General features: G+C 40.2%; 1 protein-coding gene across 1 annotated transcript; it reads left to right on the top strand.

Annotated features, from left to right (window-relative positions):
• Window positions 1-13,215: 13,215 nt before the first annotated feature.
• Window positions 13,216-23,313, top strand: LOC124335762. The gene is made up of 8 exons (XM_046789203.1): window positions 13,216-13,985; window positions 15,826-16,283; window positions 17,937-18,200; window positions 20,793-20,982; window positions 21,419-21,480; window positions 21,552-21,687; window positions 21,761-22,028; window positions 22,097-23,313. Exons 2-8 carry the CDS (start codon window positions 16,163-16,165, stop codon window positions 22,214-22,216), a joined length of 1,161 nt encoding a protein of 386 aa, XP_046645159.1. The 5' UTR covers window positions 13,216-13,985; window positions 15,826-16,162; the 3' UTR covers window positions 22,217-23,313.
• Window positions 23,314-24,031: the final 718 nt, after the last annotated feature.

Raw genomic sequence — 24,031 nt, forward strand, 5'->3', positions numbered from 1 at the left:
TGACTTGATTACATTTTGTATCTAAGAATTTGCCATTGCTGAAGATACTTTGGCTACTGGTTTGATTTTAATTGTTCATTGCATGAATCGTGAAGGGGATATTCATGGAAGTAGTTAGCGTGAAACCTAGAAAATTTGATAGTGAAGATGAGATAGAATTGCAGTAAAGTATATGATCGAAAATGCTGAAAAGTAACTTATGACTCATGGGATGATGATATTTGTGTGACCTATGCCTTATCTTATCATACTATTGATCTTTTCTTTTGTTAAAGAGAATTCATTAGAAATTATTATTTAAACCCAGCTTACCACATCAATTTACTTGAATGGCCGTGATTCGAAACCATCGACATTGTTTTTGCTATAAGATGTTTCAGCTTTCCCATGAGTCAAACAACTAAACATTTTGCAAGTAAAAATAGATGAAAACGTACGTTAAACTTGGAATACATCGCTCATTTTCGCGCAGCTGTTATACAAAAAAAAATTGCATTATGCAACACAGTCCCACTAAGCAATGGAAGTAAAAGCGGTGTTTGATACTTAATTGAAAAAGAAATTTAGTTCAGCTTCAATGATGAATCTACTTTTTAAAAAGGAACATGTGAAAAAACAAAAATTTCTTTCTCCAAATTGTTGCGAGGATTTTTCAACACCGACAACAATGAGATTTAAAAAATTTCGCTTAAATTGCATATAATTCTAAAAGTATTTTTTTTAATTGTTGTAGGTTGTTTACGAGATTCATTCAGCTAGGACCGCCCTTCATCTCTCGAATTATCGCCATATCGACACAGCGAAGAACTATGAAATTCCAGGCGGTACGAGTTTAATTTTCCATTTCAACTGAGTAACTTGTTTCTTGCTTCTAGCTTGTTATATCTAACCTACCAATACTCAATGACTACAACACCCCCTCCCTCCTTTTGAGCTGTTGAGTATTGACATGTCCGAGGGTGTCGCAGGAAATCATCATTTCAAAATCATCTCAAGACAAGTCATCGACTAGAAAAAAATTCAAATGTCCCACTGGTTTTCAGGATCGACAACAGATGGTGTCGTGATACAACGAAAGACTATCTCATTAAACCAAAGAGGTGCCAGTCAGGCCGGTGGTCAAGCGGTAGGTCCTTGTCCTTCCTGGTTCCTGGAACTATTTTTAGAATAAAAAAATGTAGGAGAAAAAAAAAAACTTAACTATACTTTATTAGTTATTGTTCCTGTTCTGCTTGAATAAAATTCAAATTGATAATATAATAATGATACAGAATTAATTCAATTTTGTTTACTATTAGTTATATTGAATAATCGATATTTAAAATATCGATTTACAGGCAAAAAATCCATTTTCCGTTTCCGCCAAGTGTCTTTGGATCCATAATTTATTTATTTTTTGTCCTGGCAATATCTTTTCCAGTATTTACGTGATTGGCGTTCAACAAGGAAACATAAAAAAATAAAAACTTTGACCCAATACAGACCTCCAACAACATCCCCTCCTCCACACGACCTGCTAGATAAACCGATGAGGAAATGAGTTTCTTGCGTAAATTTACTAAATCGTTTGAAAATATTAAATATCACAGAATTTTTGTATTGTTGTTGATAAATAGCGAGATAAATAGTTTAGATTAAGTTTACGTTTTATCAAACCCATTTTTTAGCGTCTTTGAATTGTGCATGTGATTTTTTTTAAATGGGGAAAATAAAACCAAATTTATGTTTTCAACCAATTACAAAGGAAAAAAGGGGGGTTGTGTTATTTAGAGTTATTGAAAATTATATTCTGTAGAAGCTCTTGTAAGTCAAGCAACTGACAAAGTGCTTCAGTTATCTCTTAAAATTTGAGCAGCTTGACCCCTATCGTGCTTGTTATCCGTCACGGATGGGTATGGACGCCAGATGTTCGAACTAGGTAAGGACCGGAGCACGTGCCGACATGTGACACCTTGCAAACAGCATCGACTGTTCAAAAGTAGACTGAAGGGGGGAGGGAGACGGATACAATTTTTATTTTTGCAGAGACGAAAGTTTAGATGTTTCCCTATGTACAAATGTTTCACTAAATAAAAATCAGCGTTCTCAGAAAATAGTTAGATCTCTCGTCAATCTTAGTCTTACTAGGTTTTTTGTTTATTCATAAAACCAATAACCATTTTTAAAAATTCACTGTAAAATTCAATTTAATAAAAAAAAAATAAACTTTATATTCATTATGTCAAGTTCACATTTTTAAATATTTAACAAAAAGACGCTGGACTGTCAGACGTAACGAAATCAACAACAAGCTACTACAGAAAATTGAGAAAATCCGAAAGTTTACTTTTTCAGTATAGTATTTTATTGTAGATATTAAGTTATTCATGTGGACAGAAACATATATATATTTAAACTTAATGCTGTATTTGTGATGTTGCCATAGTGATATCTGATTCGCTCAGTGCGTTTTTAAAAATGTATTATAGGACCATTTGATGGAGTCTGTATCCCAATGTAGATGTTAAAGTGCGTTGAAATTCCTTCATGTATTGTCTGACACTACGGTAACTATGGTAATATCTGAATTCCAGGCATGGGAAAAGACGAGAGGCCAAGCTTTGCAGATGGATTATTGGGTTACTCTTATGTCGACACTAAAAGTGGCTAAACTACAATATAGATTCTTGTTGAAATTGTATACCTGCTCGGTACTTCACACATTCCAGAAATGAAATAAGAAATTCAAATCCTAGCACACTGAAGAAACCTTCCGAAATGTGATGTTACAAATCCGCAGTATCTGTTCTGTGTTATTTCCTTAGCCGTAACGTTATTTCGAGTTCAACTTAATTTGCGTTGCCATGTAAAGTTACATTCTATACATTTCTGATCCATTTTGAATTGATGTCCTTGGTACAGTCTGAAGAGACAAAGAGCGTGCGATAAGTTATAAGTAGAAACGATTTTATGTCAAATAAAGACACACTTTGATACATGTTAAAAGAAAGAGGACAGACTAGTGTCATCAGAAAAAGAAAAAAAATTTAATTTAAAAGCGGGGCTCGTGGCACACACATGACTTGGTTTTATGAAGGCTATAAATCTCCTGATTATATTAGATATTGTCAGTACGTAGGTTTCCTACAAGGAAAAGCCGCTGCCACTTGATGTTTACAATATATAAGGTCGATTCATTTTTATTGATCATGCTAAGGGAAACGATAAAAGAGCATCAAATAACCCTCGTTGATTAGCTCTGGTATAAAACAATTCCACTGCAATCCTGGTCGACAGCTGGCCGCGTGGCGTTTTTATGAGGCGGATATCTTTGGCTCACCACGACGTCAGGGATAAATTGACCGGCATAAGCATGTGGCAGAACTGCTGTTGCTTCCGCAGACCCTCGACTCGAGTAGCCGTAGTTCGATTAGTTGAGGGTTAAATCGTATTTCCAAAGAAGAGAAGAAAAAAGAAAAAAAAAAAAACTCAAACTGTAACAACAACACCGGGCACATGTCAAAGACATTTTATAAACATGAGAACCTGACCACCTGCTCGACTTTCTAACTCTCCTCACCAAAGCTTGTAAATTTTAAGAGAAATCGAACATCTAATTAGTATACAAAGTTATTCGTTAGACATCATTAGACCTTGGCTTCTAAATTGGAGTAGTAGATTTTGTGTCATTATAAATTAAAAAAAGTGATGCACACAAAATTCTGCGTTTTGCGCAACGTCTCAGCATGCATAAACATTTGCGCAATAATTAATTTCACAGTTTAAAAAAAATTGCCCTTGATCAAATAAATATACGTATACTGCGGTATACTGTGTATGCTATATTGTTTTTGATACATTGATCGTAATTTTAAAGGTATTTAGGTTCACTTAAATCTAATGCAGGCAACTGGTATTTTGACATTTTTTAGTAGCAACCCCGTTGATGAGCGGATTGAAAGAAACCTCCAAAAGAATTGAGTTTTAGATTGGAAAGTTCTCTTTGTTTTCGAGGAGCATTCATTGGCATGTTTTATCAGGGGAGAGCGTTATTTTTTATGTGGATAGGGTCACCATAAAGGAAATGGAAATGAAAGCAAAAAGTAGAAGGAAAGCTGTGGGGGTCTTCATGGGTGATCTGCCGCTCAAAGAAAAGAACCGACGTTCTTGGTGAACAGTCACAGATCGTGTCCAGTTTTTACCATGGTGACTTAGTCGTGGCATTTAAAACATTTTTAAAATTAAGCTATATACTGTACATGTAGTCTGAGCCGTATTTCGACAATCGGTTTCCGACCTTTTCCGTCTTCATCATGCCACTTAAGATTCCCATGAATATGTCTTGGACAGCACTCAAATGTTACGGACTCCGCTAAGTTATGCAACAGTCAGAGACTTGCTCATTCTGAACAAATGAAAGCGTCAAAGACGTGCACTGGGCGAGAGGTCAAATAGCAGAATGTTGCAGTCATCAACAGCTTCGTTGACAAATATTCAATAAATATCCGGCAAAACTAGATTTCTTCATTTTCAAATTTATACTTCCTTTAAGTACTTCCAAATGTTTTATAGAAAGAAAAAAAAAATCACTGAATGTGTAAGCAAACTCTCGACGTAAGTGAGAGTCCGTGGAATCGTATTTCGTATTTCTAGATCGTGAGATAAACAATGCGATGGAAATCCGATAGATATAAAGCTGGACAAAGCGTTCCTCTATCGGATTACATCAATAGACGACATCGAACAAAGCTTTTTCTCATCACTTTGATCCGCAGTGGGCTTTTCATAATCATCTCCTTCCATTCCCCCGGTATATTATCTTTGCCTATCGTTTTACCCAGATGGTTATATGATTTTAAACACCGCTCTTCGGGGTGGAGGGGATCGGGATGTGCCCGTCAAGACAAAAATCGGACGACAATTTTTCACAAAAATTTGACGCTACACAAGTCTGTTTTAATTTGGGTATTCTTTGTGTATGTAACTGGTGTGTAAATTAATTTTTATTACGAAAAAAAGGACTACAATAAATATTTAGCCAATTAATAACTCGATGCCAGCATATGGCTTACATAATCGATAAAATTGCTGGTAATCTGTGAAGCTGGTGCCGTAAATAAAGAACAGAGGAGGACGTCAAATGTTAGAAAGAAAGCCCCAAAAGATGCCTGGGATGGATATAGGCGGTGCAATTAGAGTTGCCTCGCAAAGCAATAAGTGACCTATGGCAGTGGTTATGAGTAGACTCAAAGGGAACCGATTTGGGTCTACGAAAAACCCATTTTCTGTCCGTCTGTTCATAAAGCATTCGGCACGTGTCCATTAAAACTGTAACGAATTCTTGATTTCATAAAGTCTGGAAGGTTCCTAGGATGCCCGAGCAACTACAGCCTCTTTGGTGGCATTCAACATTGATGGCTTCCGCCGCACCCATTAACAGGAAGTGCAATCCAATTACATTTTATCATGGTTATTGACCCGTAGCAAATAACAACACCCTATTCCTTTTTGACGCCATGTCATACACGTCACGAAGGGAACCTTACTTTTTTATTTATTTTCAAAACTACTCGTCAATAATCGGACGACTCAAGAGAATACCATCGCCATTTTGAAATTTGGTAATTGGAGTCAGTATTGTATGTACAAAAAAAAGGCGATTTTCATTTTCGTCGTTTATTTATTTGATCAATAATGAGAATTTGTTCATTTGTTAATCCCTCGAAATAGAAGCTTATATTTTCGTTTGAATCATTCCGTCCAGGCTCCCAAGCGACCAACACAGAGAAAAAAGCGGCAATAAATCATTTGAAGATGAACCGAACTATTTTCCCAGCCAGTTCAATCCCAGTAGATTTTTTTTAATCCGTAAGATAGCTCATAATCCTTTTCAGTGTGAGCATGTATGTCAAGTAAGGAAAACGGCTAGCCCTGTAGATCAGGATAATTAACATATACTTTAAAGGGGGGAAAGTTCCAATATGTCTAATGAAAGTAGGAAATATAATCCGTGACGGTCGAAGAAAAATGAGTAGGAAGGTATAACAGCGGGTGGTAGCAAAGATTAGGGGAGGGTGGCTATATACATATAGTCATTCATAGGGGAATGAACCTTTGAAGGAGTGGTCGAGTTTTTTTCTTTTTCTTTTTCGATGAGGGTACATACAATACGGTCGGAGTTCAGGCGGCCTTAACCAGTTGTTCCCTTTAGGCTGTATAGAATCGCCGTTAACATTTTCTAGCTTTACGAGCATCAGACTAAGACTATTCTAATTGAAACGAGATTCGAAAAGCATATGTTCCGGCGATATTGCTTGTTCACCTTTTATTTAAAAAATGTCTAAATATTTTGTTATTGTCTATTAGATACCAGCTGGCATTTTGAATCTTTAATGGTGATCGCCAAATTAGGCGACGATCATGTTTTTACGTCATCTTTGTTTCTGAATTGTTGAGATATCCTAGCTTTTCTGAGTTGATCTGAAACTAAATAATTGTTTAATGGAAATAATAACAGCCCATTTTTTGTGACAACTTTACAAACCAGGTGGAAAACGTCCTTTGATCTGATAATCATAGTTTCTTTATTTTCAAGGAAACTTTACCGTGCGCATTTCCGCCCACTTTAACTTTACTTCACATGTCTAGACACGCCAATGTCACATGGAAGTGCATATTTTGAGCCGAATTCTTTTTATGAAGCCTGTTCCACTAGCTGTTTGGTAAATAATATCGAAATCATCTCTGATCGAATTTTTTTTTATGTCTCAAGTTGTTCAATTGTAAATCGTTGTGCGGTATACCCTTTATTCTCTTATGTGTAACAACAAAATTCACTTCAGGATCTTTTCTAGGCTGTAGATGTCTTGGTTACTGAACCTACGTAGGATTTAACCACTATTTTTATTTTTAGTTTTTGACCGTTATACATTACTATAAGTGGGCCAGTTTAGGAATTTTTCTATCATTTTATTCTTTTGTCGATCACGGCGATCACGGTCGACCATGTTTTGTCAATTCGTTTACTTAATCTGTAGATATTATTACCTATTAAAAAAAAGTATTTTAGCATTGATATTTTTTAAAATCAAAGATGTAGTGGATCAAAGAAAATGCAAAGAGCGAAAAGAATTTGGGAAACCGTCCGCCCTACAAGAAGTGTGAAAGAAAAAACTTTAGAGATTGAAAAGATTGCCAAAAAATTGAGGGTGGTATCACATATTACCCTTAAAAAGAAGCTTATTGGACTAGAGTAAAAGGAGTGTACCTGCCGTCTGCCGATCTATCCAAATGTCGATTTACAGGTGATAGCGCAGAGCGGCGCTTTTTCCAGACTCAAAAGGGATTTTTTTCTTTCGAAAACTTGTCGAAGAAAGCCTAGCTCAGGCAGTTGTTGAAAACTGAAAGAAAGAAATGAAAGGGAGAAAAAGAAGAAGAACCCTAGGTCGATTGAATGCAGCAGCTCAAAGGTGGAGAGTCCAAATACCAAACTCTGGGATCGCGACTGTGTTCTGCTAGCTGTACAGACTAGTCGCCCCCGTTGGTGTCTTTTCCCTTCTGTCTAAATGACACACCGGACCAACTGTCCTGTCCTCTGTGCATCAATAAAGAAGCAACCGAAAGGGCCGAAAAAGTAGTGGGTGGTTAAAAGATCCATCCATACCCTCGTCGACACCTTTTCTGTTTTCTCCGCTCAATGGGCACCTGGCTCGGAATTATTCCGTCCCTCAAGGGTCACAACTCCCAATGCTGGCCAGCCTGCCGTTCATGCATGCGCTCACAGTAATGCATTTGCAAGAAGCTTATCGAGTGTACCAGCTCTTTGCCAGCACTGCTGCGCAACTCAAAGTATTAGGCGACTACCAATAAACTTACGAAACACGTCAAACGGATCACTACGCTAGTGTGTTATTTATGACAACCAGGAATTCCTTTAATGCTCAAGATCCTCAAAGAGTGTCAAACTGTCGATTCTATAATATATCTCCTTCCAATATTCCAAAAAAGAAAACAAAAAAAAAAAGAAAAGTCAATTATTCCGAATTTATAAAGTTTGAATGTTTTGTGTGATCAGTGGAATCTTGGCAGAACAAAGAATAAGGTATGCTGTTTGAGTTTCAAAAGACGCGCTACTACATTCTTAGGTCTCTTGCACATGAGTAGCTGCATTGTCAGCATTTTCTATGCGGAAAAAATCAATTGCTAACGTCAAAATTAGGATTCGAAGAAGGCCACAGATTGTTTAAAAATCGATTTAAAATCGATTTAAAGCAAGACACAGGAATGTATTGATTAACTTACATAAGGAAAGAAAAGTTCTGAAATGACAAAAAATAAAAAAGAAAGAAAAACAAACAATTCTTTTTCAATGACAAAACGAATAAGCTAAGAAAAAATCAAACCTGGAAGCAGTGATCCGTAAGACCCCACACTAAATGCGCGAAAAATAATCCCATGTTTCCATAGCGAAAGTTCGGATATTTGCGAGGGTATTTGTAATCCATTCGAATATTACGATTATATATGTTGACTCGGGTGCGGCTTATGTTACCGGCCGACGCCACACCTTATTATCATATTTCCAATGGACAGTTAATTCCTATTACAATAGTGGAAATATATAGCGTAATGTATTTATAAGTAGCGTAGTAAAAAATTTGAACAAGCAAATGCACCGCATATGGCGCTCTCAATTAACGCAAAGATGTAGGGTGCTAAGAAACTACAAATTTTCCATTCACGAAAAAAAGCCTATTAAAAAAAGTTTGACATAAAGAATCGTCCAATTGAATGTGGTCAAGCGGAAACCTGTGAACCCAGGAGGTCCTTCAATCAATATACCAATGGCATTCGGACTGGAATCCGCACCGGTGGGAACTTTCTGCATTCTGGTCCTTCAGTAGACCGTCAATAAAGATGCTTTGTCAAAAGAGTTTTTCACTGAAAAACAAAATCCAAACTCTGAAATACCAGCACGTAATAAAAGAAAAAATAAATCCGCGAGAATATTTTTTAAGATATTTTTTATTTTTTAAAAATTATTTTTATTATTTATTGTTAATCGAACTTTAACACTCGCCATATTTGTTATATTTTAATATTCTATTTTCTTTGTCAAAATACATACTAGTAGCCTACTGATATACAAGCACAAGCCTAGTTGTTGTTTACGTTACTTAACGTAATAGGACACTGTAGAGGTAGAGCGTTGCTGGCTTACATTATTTGTCTTTATTTGACTTGTTTGAACCCCTGAATTCTGTCGCTGTTTTACATTGATGATAACGGTTATAGTTGTGTACGCATCAAAGTATGCATCGTATGCACATCTTTCGCGTATGAAAGAACCGCACCGTCCCGCTCTCTATACGTTTTGTATCACTCGCCTTGGTGCAGCAATAAAAATCCTGATGGAAGTTAGAATCGACGAAAAGTGATTGGTGTTCTTTCGGCCGCGAGTGTTGAGACCTATCAGTGAACAAGGAAATAATGAAGAGCTCTGACAATGGGGTCATTTACTCATTTCATGGTTAATTGGTGCACCACTACTTGGGGAAATGGGGAGGGAAATAGGGAAATAGGGAAATATGTGAAGTTGAGCTCTGTGTGTCTGCATCGCGACATGCAGCTCGGAAATAAAAGACGGGTAAAAGAAAAATAAACCTACAGCAGCCTGATGGCCAAAGGTAAAGAAATGGTTTGAGGGGGGGGGGGGGGAGATTCAAAGCTTGGGAGAGAATGTGTCTATTAGGGAATATGCAGCAGCATGTCGAGAGGTCACAGCATGAGCCAAAGCAAAAGAAGTGTCGGCGAATGCTTGTGTGTGGGCCCCCTTAGTCGGCCACCACGGCCATAGTCTGTTGGGGGCACATAACAGTCATTAGTCTGAAGGGAGGTTTAGGTTTTTAGACCGAGCAACCCTTGCCCGCCTCCTCTTTTTCTCCTTCTTCCACTGTGCAAATTGGAATGCTGTCCACCGTTGACCTGCCAGCAGCCTATATCGTATTGTATATATACAACTCAACCTAGAGCTCGTCTCTCTTAGATTAGGGTGCTGAAAATGGGGACAAAATGTCCCACCATGATAATAGTCTTCTCATGACCGATCCAGCAACTGAACCAGTGAACCTCTCCCGCTCAGTGTGTGACGTTCACCTGGAGACCACCAATCATTAATTCTAGTTTTTATTTTTAAGTTGACTTGTAATATGCGCCACCTTTAGGAGTCTGTCGAGCGATTTTTTTCAACGAGATAACTTTAAATGACAAGATTAGTTTATACGATACACGAATAAACGAATAACAAAAAACTAAATAAATCGAGAAATAATAAATGCAGAAATTTAGGTTCAAGAAGAAAACAAATACTATATATCATCAAATAGCTTTACGTGAATGGAACAGTGAGATTCATCAACGTCAGAAATTCGCCGAACATCACAAAAAATATCAAAACTTGGATCCATTTTGGCAAGGTAGTATAATTTAACGGCTTCTGGCCCGAAACAGAAATCTGAAATGGCAAGTATTCAGTCATTCAGATATGCAATTGCGTCTGATATTATTAGGCTTTATTGATATTAGAATAGACGACATATAAGCTCCAAGCCAATGATCTGCTATTGCTTTTCCCAATTGACCGATGAACCACCAAGAATGGTGAAAGGAACGCTATATATCTATCTGGCGGATTTCTCTTCTAAATGTGTTTGTGTGCGTTCCCACGACATTTGTGGGTGAGGCTAAGGCCATTGCCAGCCAGGGAGTGTCGAACTGAATGAAAGCCTTTTTACAGTTTGCTGGAGCACAAGGAGAAAATATCATCGTCGTATAGTCGATGAGAAAATAAAGCAAGAAAAAAACCCAACGAAATCATACTGTACTAAGATGGTTGACATATCTTCCCCAAATGAATAAAAATAACCCATATCGCGTCTACGTTTGAAATAACTGCGGTAGTTTTAAAATTCCTATACGAAGACAGAGTGACGGCCGAGCACTTTGCTTTGTTCATTTTGTTGCCTAGCTGTTCTCACCTCTTGGTACCGCCTATCACTTTCGTCGTCGAGGCGGCCAAAAGAGAACGAGTGAAAGAGAGAAAGGAAAAAGAGTGCTGGGCCAGCGAGGATAGAGAAGGTTGCTGGAGGTATTTCTTTCCTCGGTATAGATACACACAGACTTATCTGAGTCTGAAAAATTCTCCGTTCAATAGTAATATTAGTCCATAGAAGTGTATAGGTCTCTGGTTTCCCATGTCAACCGGTCTAAATACTTCAGAGTGTGACCATTTGTTAGTGGATTACTGCCACGGTAAGCTTGAAAACCAATGGTCATCGGCAAATCCATGAATCGACCGACACCCTGCTTTCCCATTTTTCCAGCCACATTTCTCCTCCGTTTCTCTGTGTCTGTCCACGGCACATATTCATCCTGAAAAAAGAAAAAAAAAGAAGAAAAAAAAAGTGTTTTATAACCTAGGAGACTAGGAGAGAAAAGCTAGGGAGGAATGTTTCTCCTTTTCATTGGCTGGCTCCACGGGATGTCTTTGCTTCAATCTATTTATATTCATTCCACCGTTATGCTCATTGATATACACGTTCAGTCTATTCTCACAGCTACTTACAACTATGCCAACCATAAATTGCTGTCGACCTCTTGATTATTAGAACAGGTGACGAGGTTCAGTCGGCTTTCGGGTTCGAGATATGTTCAATGCCAATTGTGGACATGAGAAAACATATGGGGCCCACACAAGAACCAGTTGGAAACTTATTGGTTAGTTATTTCGAGGTCCAGTTGTATGTTCTGTTGAATAGCTTTTTTCAATCGCTGCGACAAAGAAATAAAAAAAAAAAAAATTCTTGGGATTGGGTGCGAATTAGTTACAATCCATTGACGTTTCATTTTGATTTTCGTTCCTTAAAAAAGTTTCTCCGCTTCGGCAAAAAAGCACGGCTGTGAAGAAAAGGACGTGTATAACAATAGTAATAAAAAAAGACGATACTGCGTCCAAGTGTCAATAATTCAATATCTTCGCCACACCATAAGTTTCAAGTTGGAATTTCATCGCACCAACTTTAATATTCTTCTTCTTCGAATTATATATTCGGTATCGTAGCTGTAAATTATTGATTTTTCATTGACAAAACTACATGTACCTACAACTTTGGTCTTCGGTCGCGTTGCTGGTTTTGTGGTGACCGTCTAAAGAGAATTTCGTTGAAGTCTACTTCAATAAAAAATCGCATTAAATAAAAAATCGGTAGTCGTAGTACCGGTAGTAGCTGATGTGTATACAGCGGTGTACTTTGCGTTTTCTTTGACGAACTTAAGAATTCGCTAGTGACCTAAGATTACATTATTAAAAAGAATCCTACGCAAACTGTAAATAAAATAAACTAGAAACTACGTACTGAATTTTTTTCATGACGATGTATTATTAGAAAGAGTATTATTAATTTCAACGCAAAAAATGTCAAAAGCTTTATCTTTTTAGATTTCTCATAACAGATAAATTTTAATCTGAAACCTTTAGCTAAGGGGAACTTTCTGTTATAATAAATGACTGCTTTAATAGTGCATTCAATACCATAAAAGGAAGTTTAAACTATTTTCCGAAAGAGTAGATTAGTTGTGCGGGAAAAAACAAGGTTAGATTGCCTTCTAAATGAAATGAAAAGTAAAACAAACGATCAATTCAACAACCGAAAAAGGCTGACAAATGTTATTTTGTTATTTTAAATTTTTTAAAAATTCGCCGAATAGCAAGAGCGGATTTATGTCGCTTCATTTGTCACTTGATGGGGATGGAAAATTTGTCTGAATATCTTCCATTGGACATAATAACAAATGATGGAAAATTTCGAGCACAACAAATTTTTCACGTTAACCTTGTTCATTTTTTTGCACATTAAAAATCATAAAAATATTATGCGAAGCGCACTAGTGGCGCACCTGGTGAGTTTGCGTAAATTTCAATTTTCGTTGGGGGCGCTGTGCGACGCGCCTAAAACCCCGGAAACGTCGGTATGTTAGTGGCTAGCGCCTTTCTTTCTTTCTTTCTTTCTCTTTTTTCTTTCTTTCTTTTTCTAAAAAAATATTATATATCTTTCGTTGGTAGCGAGCTGTGGTTTGCTTTTCCTCCACTTGGCTAACGAAGCGCTTCGGAGCTTGCAGCTGGCGTTGCTTTTTACCCAAAAGTCTAGGCAGCCAGCAGCCAGCAGCAGCAGCAGCCAGCAGCAGCAACAACATTATGGAGGAGGACCGGTGGTTCTTCTTCTCCCCTCTTTGGCTATTGCCTATCTTTCCTTCCGACGCTGCTGTTTTGTAACAGCATACACACAGCGGAACACTCGCTGCTGGATGTGTGTGGCCTCCCCTCCTTCCTCCTGCGTGTGTCTGGTGGACAGAAAGAAAAAAAGGGAAAAAGAGAAAAAAGAGACCGTGCCTCGAATAAGTCGAAACCCAAGTTCACTCGCTGGGTTCTAGTCGTGCGCCCGAGGGGCCTGCCAATGCCGTCCTCCCATTGGCTGGTGGGGAAATGGCCACCAGAGAACGCGCCACGCCACCCTCCTGCCTGTACTGCCCGACTAGACTACGTAGACGTAGACCAGTCACTATTCCATCCATGAATTCAGATGGTCTACGGTCGTCGTGAAAAGAGGACGTCGTGTCTACATCGCCCACCATCTTGATCGTGACTCTCCCCGTTTCGCCTCGTTTTTCCCCCCTTCAGTTTCACAGTTTTTAACCATTTTCGCAGCCCTTCACACGTCCTTATTCTGTGCTTTTATTTATCTCGTTTGGACTCGAGTTTCACATCCAACAAGCCGCCAGCTCTCAGCCAACACTCATTTCAAACTGTGAACTCGGGTGTACCTGTGTTCCTTCGAAAAAGAAAGGAAGAAAGAAAAACAACTGCAGTGTGTGAATATTGTTGACGGAATTCTGTGCATTCTGCCAATTATTTCCAGCCCAGGAAAAAAAAAAAAAGAACAAGTCATTCGGTGAGTTTTTTCTTTCTTGTTCGACATTTACGTTATGTTTCAACTGGTGAAAGTTTGGGGGAAAAAAGCGTGGTATTGACATGAGGCAGCCAATAGGTTTCCCTACCACTCTTATGTGTACTGGTCTATTTCGTTGTGTGTTCCACGCAAATTACGGATCCCACCACCGGTACTAAGGTTGGCTGACTAGGGCCGCCACCACTCAACAGCCTTTTTCTGTTGCCACGTATCCAACTAGTTTTTCTTTCGGGGGAAATTCATTTGCTCATTGCATGGATGGATTAAACATTCTTCTTCACTTTGATTCAAACAAAAATCTAAATCTCCATTTTGTTACCCGTTAAAAATCGAACAAAGACCACCACAAGCGATTTGATAACAGATGTCTGAAGAATAATTCTAGTAGAAAGTTTAGTTGTTTTTTTTTTTTTTTTTTTTTAATCGTGAAAGCAAATGGACGCCGTTATGCCTGAGAATAGTTTGGTCTGTGTGTTGAATGTCAATGTTGTTAAAGAGAGGGAAAGAGGGGCAAAAGTCTTGGGTGGAATGCCATGACAATGATAAGAAGACGACGGATGGGTCGAGTAAGAAGGGCAGAAGAAAAGGGGACATCCATCTAGCCGAGCCGCCACAGTCTATTCACTTGTGGAAGAAGGTAGTTGAGCGCTTTGAGGCAAAATTCAGCCAGACTCTTCTTCTTCTCTCCTTTTTCTTCTTCTTCTTACAAGAGAGCTAGCTACCTGTAAAACATTCCGAACCGTGAAACCTTGAAAACGACGCCTCGTGGAGCAGGTAGACATTACAGATCTACACACACACACACACACAAACAAGAGAGAACAACAAAATGGGGAAAAAAAATAAAAAAATATAAAAAAAATCAAGCAAGGGGAGCTCTAAAGAGAAGAAGAAAAAATATTGAAGCAGCAGCTATAAATGTTAAGTAACCGTACTGTTTCGATATTGGCTTTTTTGAACCTCTCGGATGGTCATCTATAGAAGAAAAAAAGATCCTCGTTGGAAGAATGGGTTGTCTGTGTGTGTGTGTGTGTGGCGTCGTGAAGCATTCCTAGTGTTATTTCGTCCGTCAAGGGTGAGAGACTATCCAAATTTATCTGGAAAATGGGGGTTCCTTTTCATTTTGCTCGCTTTGTCTGCCCTACGTTTTTTCCCCAATAGACCAGATAGGTAATCCGTTCAAATACTCACCCCAGCACGTCCAGGCTGGGTTTTTGTTATTATTATGATGATGCTAAGGCTTCTTCCTGTATCTCGTTTACTTGCGCTCCTGCCGGACCCGAATTGTATTTTGTACACATCATTTGTTCCAAATCCGTTGAAAGCGTTATTCAGTCTGCTGCGTCAAACAATGACTCGCCAGTTACGTTCACTGACGTTTCCCCCCCTTTCCGATTTGTCACCGATACAACTTTCGACCGACAAATGTTATTGGTGGACGTGTCCGATAAGACTTCTTGGAAAAATCGGCCAATGTATTTGGTTAAGAGCTTGGGGCGGAGAAGATTCTCTCTCTCTCTGGCAAAATGGCAACCTTTGTCAGTGTCTTTTTCTTCAATTTTGGACATTTTTCTCCCGTGGCAGGCGAGTGCTTTGTAATCTATCCGAGATAAGGTCCGAATGTTCGCAGTGTCATCAGCTAGTTATCCTTGTACGTCTCCACCGGAAACGGGATTGAGTAAAACACCGTCCCCCCCTCCCCACTTCTGGCAGCATTCCACCACTCTGCCCAGCACAACAAACGAGAGACACACACATTTGAGGCTGAATGATTGATTGCCCCGTTTTAAACTCATTTATTTTGTTCTTTTTTTTTCTGCAGTGCACCACACAAAGTGATTGCCAATGGTGTGTGACCTTTGGTATTCAGTTGGCCTTCTCCATCCTTGTGGTAATCATCATGCAGTTCCTGGAACGCTCTACCCACCAGTCTGCTTAAAAGCGCATGGACCGTTGTGAACGGCCGCACCACTGGAATCTGTTTCTTCTTTTTACAACGACTGGACCGTTTTCAAGGAGGAAAGCAGAAGAAATAGTGTTGCTCTCGGTGACCAACGCCGGATAAAAAACAAAACAAGAGCTTCATCGCCGCTTTGTTCCCCCCACCGTTTCTCCTCTCGTCGAAAATAATAATTGGTTGAGCCTCGTCGTCTGCGGCCATGTCACTCTCTCCCGAAGAAATGTTTTATCTGGCCACTGGATTGCTGGATCTCAACTCGTGGACAGGCTCTGCCGAAAGTAAAGCCGACAACAACGAACATTCGAGGACCAAATGTGCAGGTATGCATTGCCCTGCCTCCACCCTAATCATGTTTCGTCGAAGCGCTCAAAGAACACCGACAGATTTATTTGAGAGGCATTGGAAATTGTGTGCATGCATCAGACTCTTGTTTAACATGCACATGGTTGACTAGCACCAATGAACCTAAGTGTTCGGATGATTGCACTTTTCGATTCAAGTACGGCGTTTGATGGGTCGGGCGACTCAAGAATGTCTGGCAAACAACATTTCATGATGGCAAAGGGGCCATTTGATGAATGCCACGATGTGGCATGCAGACGAGTGCAAACGAGTCAATTATTTTCACGAATGGCTATCCAATGTGTTTAGTATTTGGCCGCAGGATTTTCGTTGACGGTAGAAAGGCGAGCAGTGGCAGGTGGATTGGTAAGGCCAAGTTGAGAGATTAGCTGGACGCACATGGCTACCTTTTCCACTCGTGTTGCCCACCTGATAAAAAGAAAATCTACCGGAGGCGAGTTTTGGTGGTAATCAACCAAGCGTCGCTGGCAACGTCACGGATGCAGAACCAAGTTTCCCTCTTTCTCTCTTTTTCTCGTTTTATTTCTTCTCTTTCTTTCTCTTTTCCTTTATTCTCTTCCTTTCCCTCTTTTTATTCTCTCTCCCTCTCTCGCTCTCTTCCAAATTTTTTCTTTCCTCCCCACCACCACCACCACCACCACCTCTGCTTGTAGACGGGAAAGGGTTGCGTAGTCGAAACGACCAATGGCAAGTATCGATCCTCACCAGTTGCCAGTGAATGACGGACCGACTGTTTGAGACGTTGTTGCTATTTGAGGATTTTTGCGTGGTGACAAGCCGGGCACAAAGAAGAGCCTAGGCCCTAGACTGAGGGGAGTTTAAAAATGGAAACACATTGAGTGGAACGAACGAACGAACGAAGGGCTGGCTGGCTGGCTGGTAGGCAGGCAGAGTGTGGGCCTGAATGACTCTCGCCTGGAGAAACGAAATCTAAAGGTGCAGTGGGCAGGTACGACTTTGTGCGCTGGCCACTAGTTTGACCACCTGTTGGACCAACCGAGTCGTTGTACACGATCCAAATCAACGACATGGAAAGAATGGCGTTCCATTTTTCCATGTTGGAAGCCTTCCTCTCATTATACCAAGACATCGTTAAATTCTTCAGTCTGGCACCGCTGTGTGTGTTATTCACTGTTATCGTGTCACAACAAAATGTAAATAGATGCTCAGCCGAATTTACAAGGCTAATTTCTTTCCCTATCAAGCTAATATAATTTCGTCTATTTTGAGATCAATAGTTTCAGCAAAGGCATTAAAAGGGGAAAAAACGGGACATTGATTGGGTAATTTTAAACGTCGTAAAATTCAGAGATCTCTCTCCGTGGTACAGGAGAACTCCTTGGTCCTAGGTCTACCGCCTTGAACTTGTATGGGTACCCTAAGACACGAGAATAGCTTATAAGCCTAGTACTTAGTGGCGTTCAAAAATAAACGCTGCCTTTCAAAGACATGAGCTTCTCCAATAATAGAAACACTAAGGCACAGTAGAGAAACAGAGGATAAATATTCGGTTTTTGTCTTCAGCCCAACTGCCTTCCGCCGATCAACAACTGTTTTAATTGATGTTTATCCTCATTTTAAAACTAATGGCAATTTCTTTTCATTTGCAGCGCACAAGAATTTGGGTTTCGATCGGACTAAAGAATCGGTTGCATCCGCCACGTTTGAATCGATGCACCCATCGTCTCCGAGAAAGAAGTGCTGCTCATCTCCATCTAGTCTTTCATCTCACGCTGGAAGGTGTTCTTCAGAGTGCCTGGGCCAGGTTTCGTTAAACAACATGTCGCCATCCTCATCGTCAGGTCGACCCAGTTGGCGGACTATCTACTTAACCATGCTCGTCATCTTCTTGGCCTTTTCCCTACAAACCGCAGGTAAAAACCGACATTGACTTGAAATGCCTTGCATGTGTGTTGTTGCCCGTTTCTTGACAACAGTTGTTTCTTTTTGTCACTGGACATTCGAGTGTCTCTTTGGCTATTTGTCACCCGAGTCGTCGCACGTGGTACGCAGACGCCCGGCCGTCTCGGCATCCGCTACCAACAGACGGCGCTTCTTCCACCCAACCAATTTCCTTTCCACGTAGTCAAAATTGGTTTGGGGTGTGTTCAATGGCTTCCAGCCACGGGATCAGGCTAAAATAGGCTAAATCAGTCGCTGCTTAAAATGTAAAAGGGAAACAAAAAACAGAAAAACAGAAACAGAAAAAGGTTGACATTGGTGGGCTGAGTTATTTATTTGAAAGTTTGGGTTGATCTATTATTATGTGGAATTATGAATTTTTTAAAAAAAGGGAACTTTTGTCATCGATGAGCCTTTTGAAACGAATCGTGATAGCCAACAAAGTTTGTGTGCGACAAAGACAATATTGTGAAAAAAAAGAAGAAGAAAAGAACTTGGTGGATAATTAAAAATTGAGAGACGGTGTCTGGCCTAGATGCGTGTCAGAAAGGATCGCTGACCAGAACAACAGCTGCTCGAAAGAGAAAAAAAGAAAAAAAAAGAGCCCCGAGGTCTCAGACCGCAGAGTCATGAATGTGCAGCTGCTCTCCCCTCGTGCGCTCGCCACGCACCGCAAATGATGTATACATAACTGGACGCAGCTTGCCCAAGTCATTCGCTTTCCAGGCAGATGCACCGCGCATTTTTTGATTGTGCAGCTATTTAATTTCATCATTATCCACCATTTTACTCGCGCGCTTCACCTATTCCGGCCAGCTCCGAATTTTTTTTCTCCGCTACCACAGTGGGTTTAAAGCTGTGCAGATAGAACAAAGTTTGCTGCGTTTAGTCCAATCTGTGGCAGATGATGTTTACCCTGCTTAAGGGCATATGAAATCGATGACAGGTCACCGGATACAAGCGTCGGCAGGTGGCGCGCCCTCGGCATGTGCTTGCACCCTCTCCGGAATCATCACCACCGTCAGAAGGCTTACTTATGTCTGCCCCATATGGTCACACATGGGCAGGCAGGAACCAGATGTGACATGCGCTGCGCTCCTTTCCCTTTCCCCCCCACCCCCCTCTGCTTCCTCCTTCTGTTTCCTCACATTTTTTTCCCCCCTCCCCTTTTCCGAAAAACGTGCGGTGTCCTATGACAGGCTTTAGGGAAACACTCTTCTACCTTCCACTCGCTCCAAGGTGATTTCCATCGCTTGTCTCTCAAAAATCCGGCCCTGCCTTCATAATGTTGTTCGATTTTGGTGTGCCATTAAAGATAACGTCGTTAAAACGGCCGATGATTATTTGAAATTCCGTCCAGCCAGGGCCGAATTTTTGTTTCTCTCCTTACCTTAATGATAAGCAGTGCTAAGGCCCACGCAAGACAACATTGGTGGAAGGACCACGCCACACGCTTGCCATCTGACGGGCAACGAGTGTACGTCTGACCTCGGTGACCCGTCTTTCTCTTACTCTTATATACAGTATAGGATATTTTTGCGCTCCCCTTTAATCTCAAATAGAAGGGGGTGGTTCAAAACGTTCACTTTCCTATCGCGTCTTACGTTGGGAGAAGAGCGATGCCCTCCCCTCTGGCTTATGAGGCGACTCGAATTTCATCCCTGCCGGAGTTGCCAACAACTTTGGAAACTTCTCTCTTTTTTTTAGTGCCGAGACCATTTTTCTCGGACCTCTATATGAGAATGAGACCGAGGAGTGAATGGAGACAAAATGGAGAAGTTGGTTAGCGGTCATCATTCTGTTCCGACCATGTTCGTTCCGCAGCTATGGACCTACTGCATCACCGGAACTTGGAAACTTGACAATATAACGGCAAATGATAAAATAGTTCCGGTTGGGCTTGTTCCGGATGTGATGATGTGATCCCCTTTCGAAACCACATGTTTACCGTGCCCATAATCAGTTGATGCATTGCTTATTTTTTTCCCCATTTATCGATGGAACATTTTGAGCGCAGTTGCCCGACTATTTGGCATCCGATTGCATTGCCGAATAGTGCGAAACACGTCCGACACAATTATTCAATGTTTTGTTGGTCTACCGAGTTTCAGTCATAGCCATAAATATGAGCTGGCGTCTTTTTACATTGTTCTTCCATTGAACATGGCCAACAACTCGAGTGGCCTGTGGCGCTTGCACACGGGCACCAATGTGCAGTGAGTGTCTGCGTTGTGACTTGATTGTAAAAACAGAGGGGAAATTTGTCGGCTGGAAGCGAGAATTTTCTTTTCAGTGGGGACATCATTTTAACCAAACACCTGCCTCACTTATGGGTGAGCTGCTGCACAGGCCGTGGGGTTCCGCTACACAAGACGCGAGAATGTCTTTGTCTAAATCATACTTTTGGGGTGGTGTATACCTAAATTAGTGATAATTATTATTTATTTTAAAATTGGGTTAGCGTTAGCTGCTACTGTGTTAGAGTCAACTTGAATTAGTATCCTCACAAACTTGATGTTAACCAATGATTTTGTTTTGTTTTGTTGTTTTTTTTCCATTTTTAGAGGGTTGTTCGAGTCGATCCACACCCAAGCCACGACCTCCGCCTCCCCTGCCCAGCCCGACTCCCGCCGTCCGACCCAACATCACGTTCCAGACGTACGCATGCCCGCCAGCCTATGCAACATATTACTGTCTCAATGGCGCCACGTGTTTCACAATCAAAATCGGAGAGTCCATTCTCTACAATTGCGAGTAAGTCTTCCTACAATTACGGACATTGTCCAAGTTTTGCGTTCCTCATTGTCAAAATGCTTTCAAATGGGTCCCAAATTCCAAATTGTGTGGAATTTGGTAATTTCGATGAAAATGTGAGGGGCTCGACTCGACTCCCCACCTATTGTTAGCAATAATGGAAATGAGGTTGTTTGAGATGTGGCATTCCAGAGGTTGGCTGCCTGATTGATTCAGCGCACGTAGCCCGTGTTAACGAAGTTGTTACCAGAGGAGGAAGCGACAAAGGGATTGCATTCCTTTTTCCTCCTATTCCTCGTGTGGCATTTCCTCTTTCCTTTCTCTTTTTTCTTGTCAAATAAAAACAACCCAATCCCTATTGTTTGCATTATTTTATCACACACGCCTGAATAACTAGGAAAAACATAGACTTACCCAAATTTTTCTTCGTCTACAGGTGCACCGAAGGTTTTATGGGTCAGCGCTGTGAGTATAAAGACTTGGACGGATCTTACCTGCGTAAGTCTACACATTTCAAACGTTTGCTACTTTTTGAACATTGTTTGAATCTCTTGTTGGTATTTCCATAGCGTTGAGAGAGAAGATCATGCTGGAGCGAGCGAGTATTGCGGGTGGAGCCACCGTTGCCGTCGTCCTGGTTGTTATCATTTCCATCATATTTTATACCTACGTCCGCCAACAAAGAAAGGAACAACGGCTCGCAAGGTATGCATCCATGTCATTTTTCTTTGGCTTACTTTGGACGCTGGACTCTAATGATTTATGTGTTTCCAAACAGTTTTGAGCAAGTGACGGTGGACAGAATTCAAATAAGGAGCCGGAGTTGCAGTTCCTGCAACAGCTTTGGGGGATGCCGTTTTGGTGTTGCGTCTACAAAGAACGACTGTCTCCTACATCAGCAGCGCCCTCATCAGTTTACCTTGTCTTCGGGCTACAAGAAAGTTAAACATCCCAATCTGATCAGCATCGACTATGCGCATGCTCTTCGCTTAACTGGTTTAGCTTGCGATCCAGTCAGCAATACTAATGCACCGATCAATATACTGGTACGCTCCATCAACCTGTGAAACCATGGAATTTTGTCAATAATTGTCAATTTCTTTCCATTTTTTAGACGAGTGCCCCTGGGTCCAATGTCAAGGCAGAATGTAAAGCCTCCCAAAGAGAGCAGACAGTGTTGTCTCTACCCAACAGAGAATGGGACTGCAAAACCAATGTGGTTGCATCTATGTAAAGATTAAACAAAAACAAAAGCTCAGCCTGCTGCTTTCCCCATTAATTCACGTGTTAAATAGATTGTATCTCGAACGTTTGGAACATTGATGCCACATAATATCTAAATTGTAAACTTTCGAAATAACTTGGGGGGGGGGGGGGGGGAGGGAGCATCTAGTTGAATATCATCAGTGGGGCCCATCTTCAGCTAAAGTGGTATTTTTCTGTGCGTACAAATACATTCCATACTACCGTTATTTAGTGATCCGCAAGGAAAAAGGGTATACTGTTAACACTATGCAACATTTTTTTTTTTTTTTTTTTTGACGGGTTCGCAAGTATTCAGCAAAATCCTATGGTAAATCCCTTTGAATCGACTTGTTGGATCCTGAGCAGCGTCTGGTTGAAGTCTCAATGATTGGAATGTTGCAAGCAAAACTCAATCGAGTGGATGTTGAGCTAAAAGATGAAGGAAAACAGCTGCCACCTAGTGCTCGCTTCACAGCAGATTGCTTAGACCGCACAAGAACATGTTTTGCATTGTACAACAGTTTCCCATCTCGATGTCCAGTGCACCATGTCTGTAAATTATATAGTCAACAGTGCGTCAAAAGGGTGTTTCCCGCGGCGGACGGACGTGTTTTCGAAATTTTTTCTTCTTCTCCTACTAAGAAATTTAGTTCGAAGTCTACATGTTGGAAATCTTCCGACTCGTTAGATATATAAACTGTATATGCCTGCCTGTATGGACATTTTCTATTGAGTATTAAAATTGTCATAATGTAATACCGCATATGTAACATAGATGCAAAAGGTACTGATGTTTTTTTTTTTCATCCACGATTTCCTTCACTTTAAACTTATCTATTCATATTTTCTCCCCCTAGACTGTATGAATTATTATTTACCATGTACAGTTAGAAGTGTTTGTTTCAATTTGAGCCGATCTATTTAGTTTTCTTAACGGCGATTGTTGTAATATTGTTTGCTGGCGCAGCTTGCATTTACATGTACATAATAATGAAATGTTGAAATGTGTATTCTTATCTTCTCTCTTCGAGTGAACCACATCTTTGAACAGACTGTTGATTACACAGTTCACATATCATGCATGTACCAAATGTACAGTGTCGTTTTTTAATTTAATTTACACAGATCTAGAATTGGAGAAAATATTTCTTTTCAGTAATCAAGGAGCCAAATATAGAAGAAACTTTCGTAGTTCAATGATTGGGTCCCATTCTGATATTTACGTCGTGCCAACCAAGTTAAACGCAGTTGTTTAAAACAACAAACAAGGGAATTTCTGAAATGTCTTCAACTAAGGCAATATTTTTGAAATAAGAGAAACAGTTGTTTGTTTCGAGCGTTTAATCCTCGAAATTGAATCACTTTAACGTCGGTATGTCAGTCTCAACTTTATAAAGCAGCAGCGCACACTTCATGAGCAGGTTTAAATAAATTTAAATGAAGAATAAATCATTTAAAATTTTGAATAAAGTTTAAGCATATAAAGTTTATACGTATATACTCGCCTAGGTCAAGCCGAAACTCAAATGCTTGAAATTCGCCAAAAGAATATTACAGAAATGTAGGATGAGGTTGCTCCGTTGCTGCATACGTTACGACCAACATTACAACTAACCAGGCTTTTTTTTTACTTCGAGTTCTTTAGTTCGATTTGATAACTAAAATTATTGGGTGGCTCAATAAGTGCTAATTTATTTCATATTAAAATTTCAGCTACTCGAATAAAATGTCACATTAATAATCAATAACACACCTTCAATTGGTTTTCAAGGGCTTGAATGATATTCGGATTTCCTTTGACTGA

This window comes from Daphnia pulicaria, chromosome 4 (assembly GCF_021234035.1).
Source record: "Daphnia pulicaria isolate SC F1-1A chromosome 4, SC_F0-13Bv2, whole genome shotgun sequence".
Lineage (NCBI taxonomy): Eukaryota > Metazoa > Arthropoda > Branchiopoda > Diplostraca > Daphniidae > Daphnia > Daphnia pulicaria.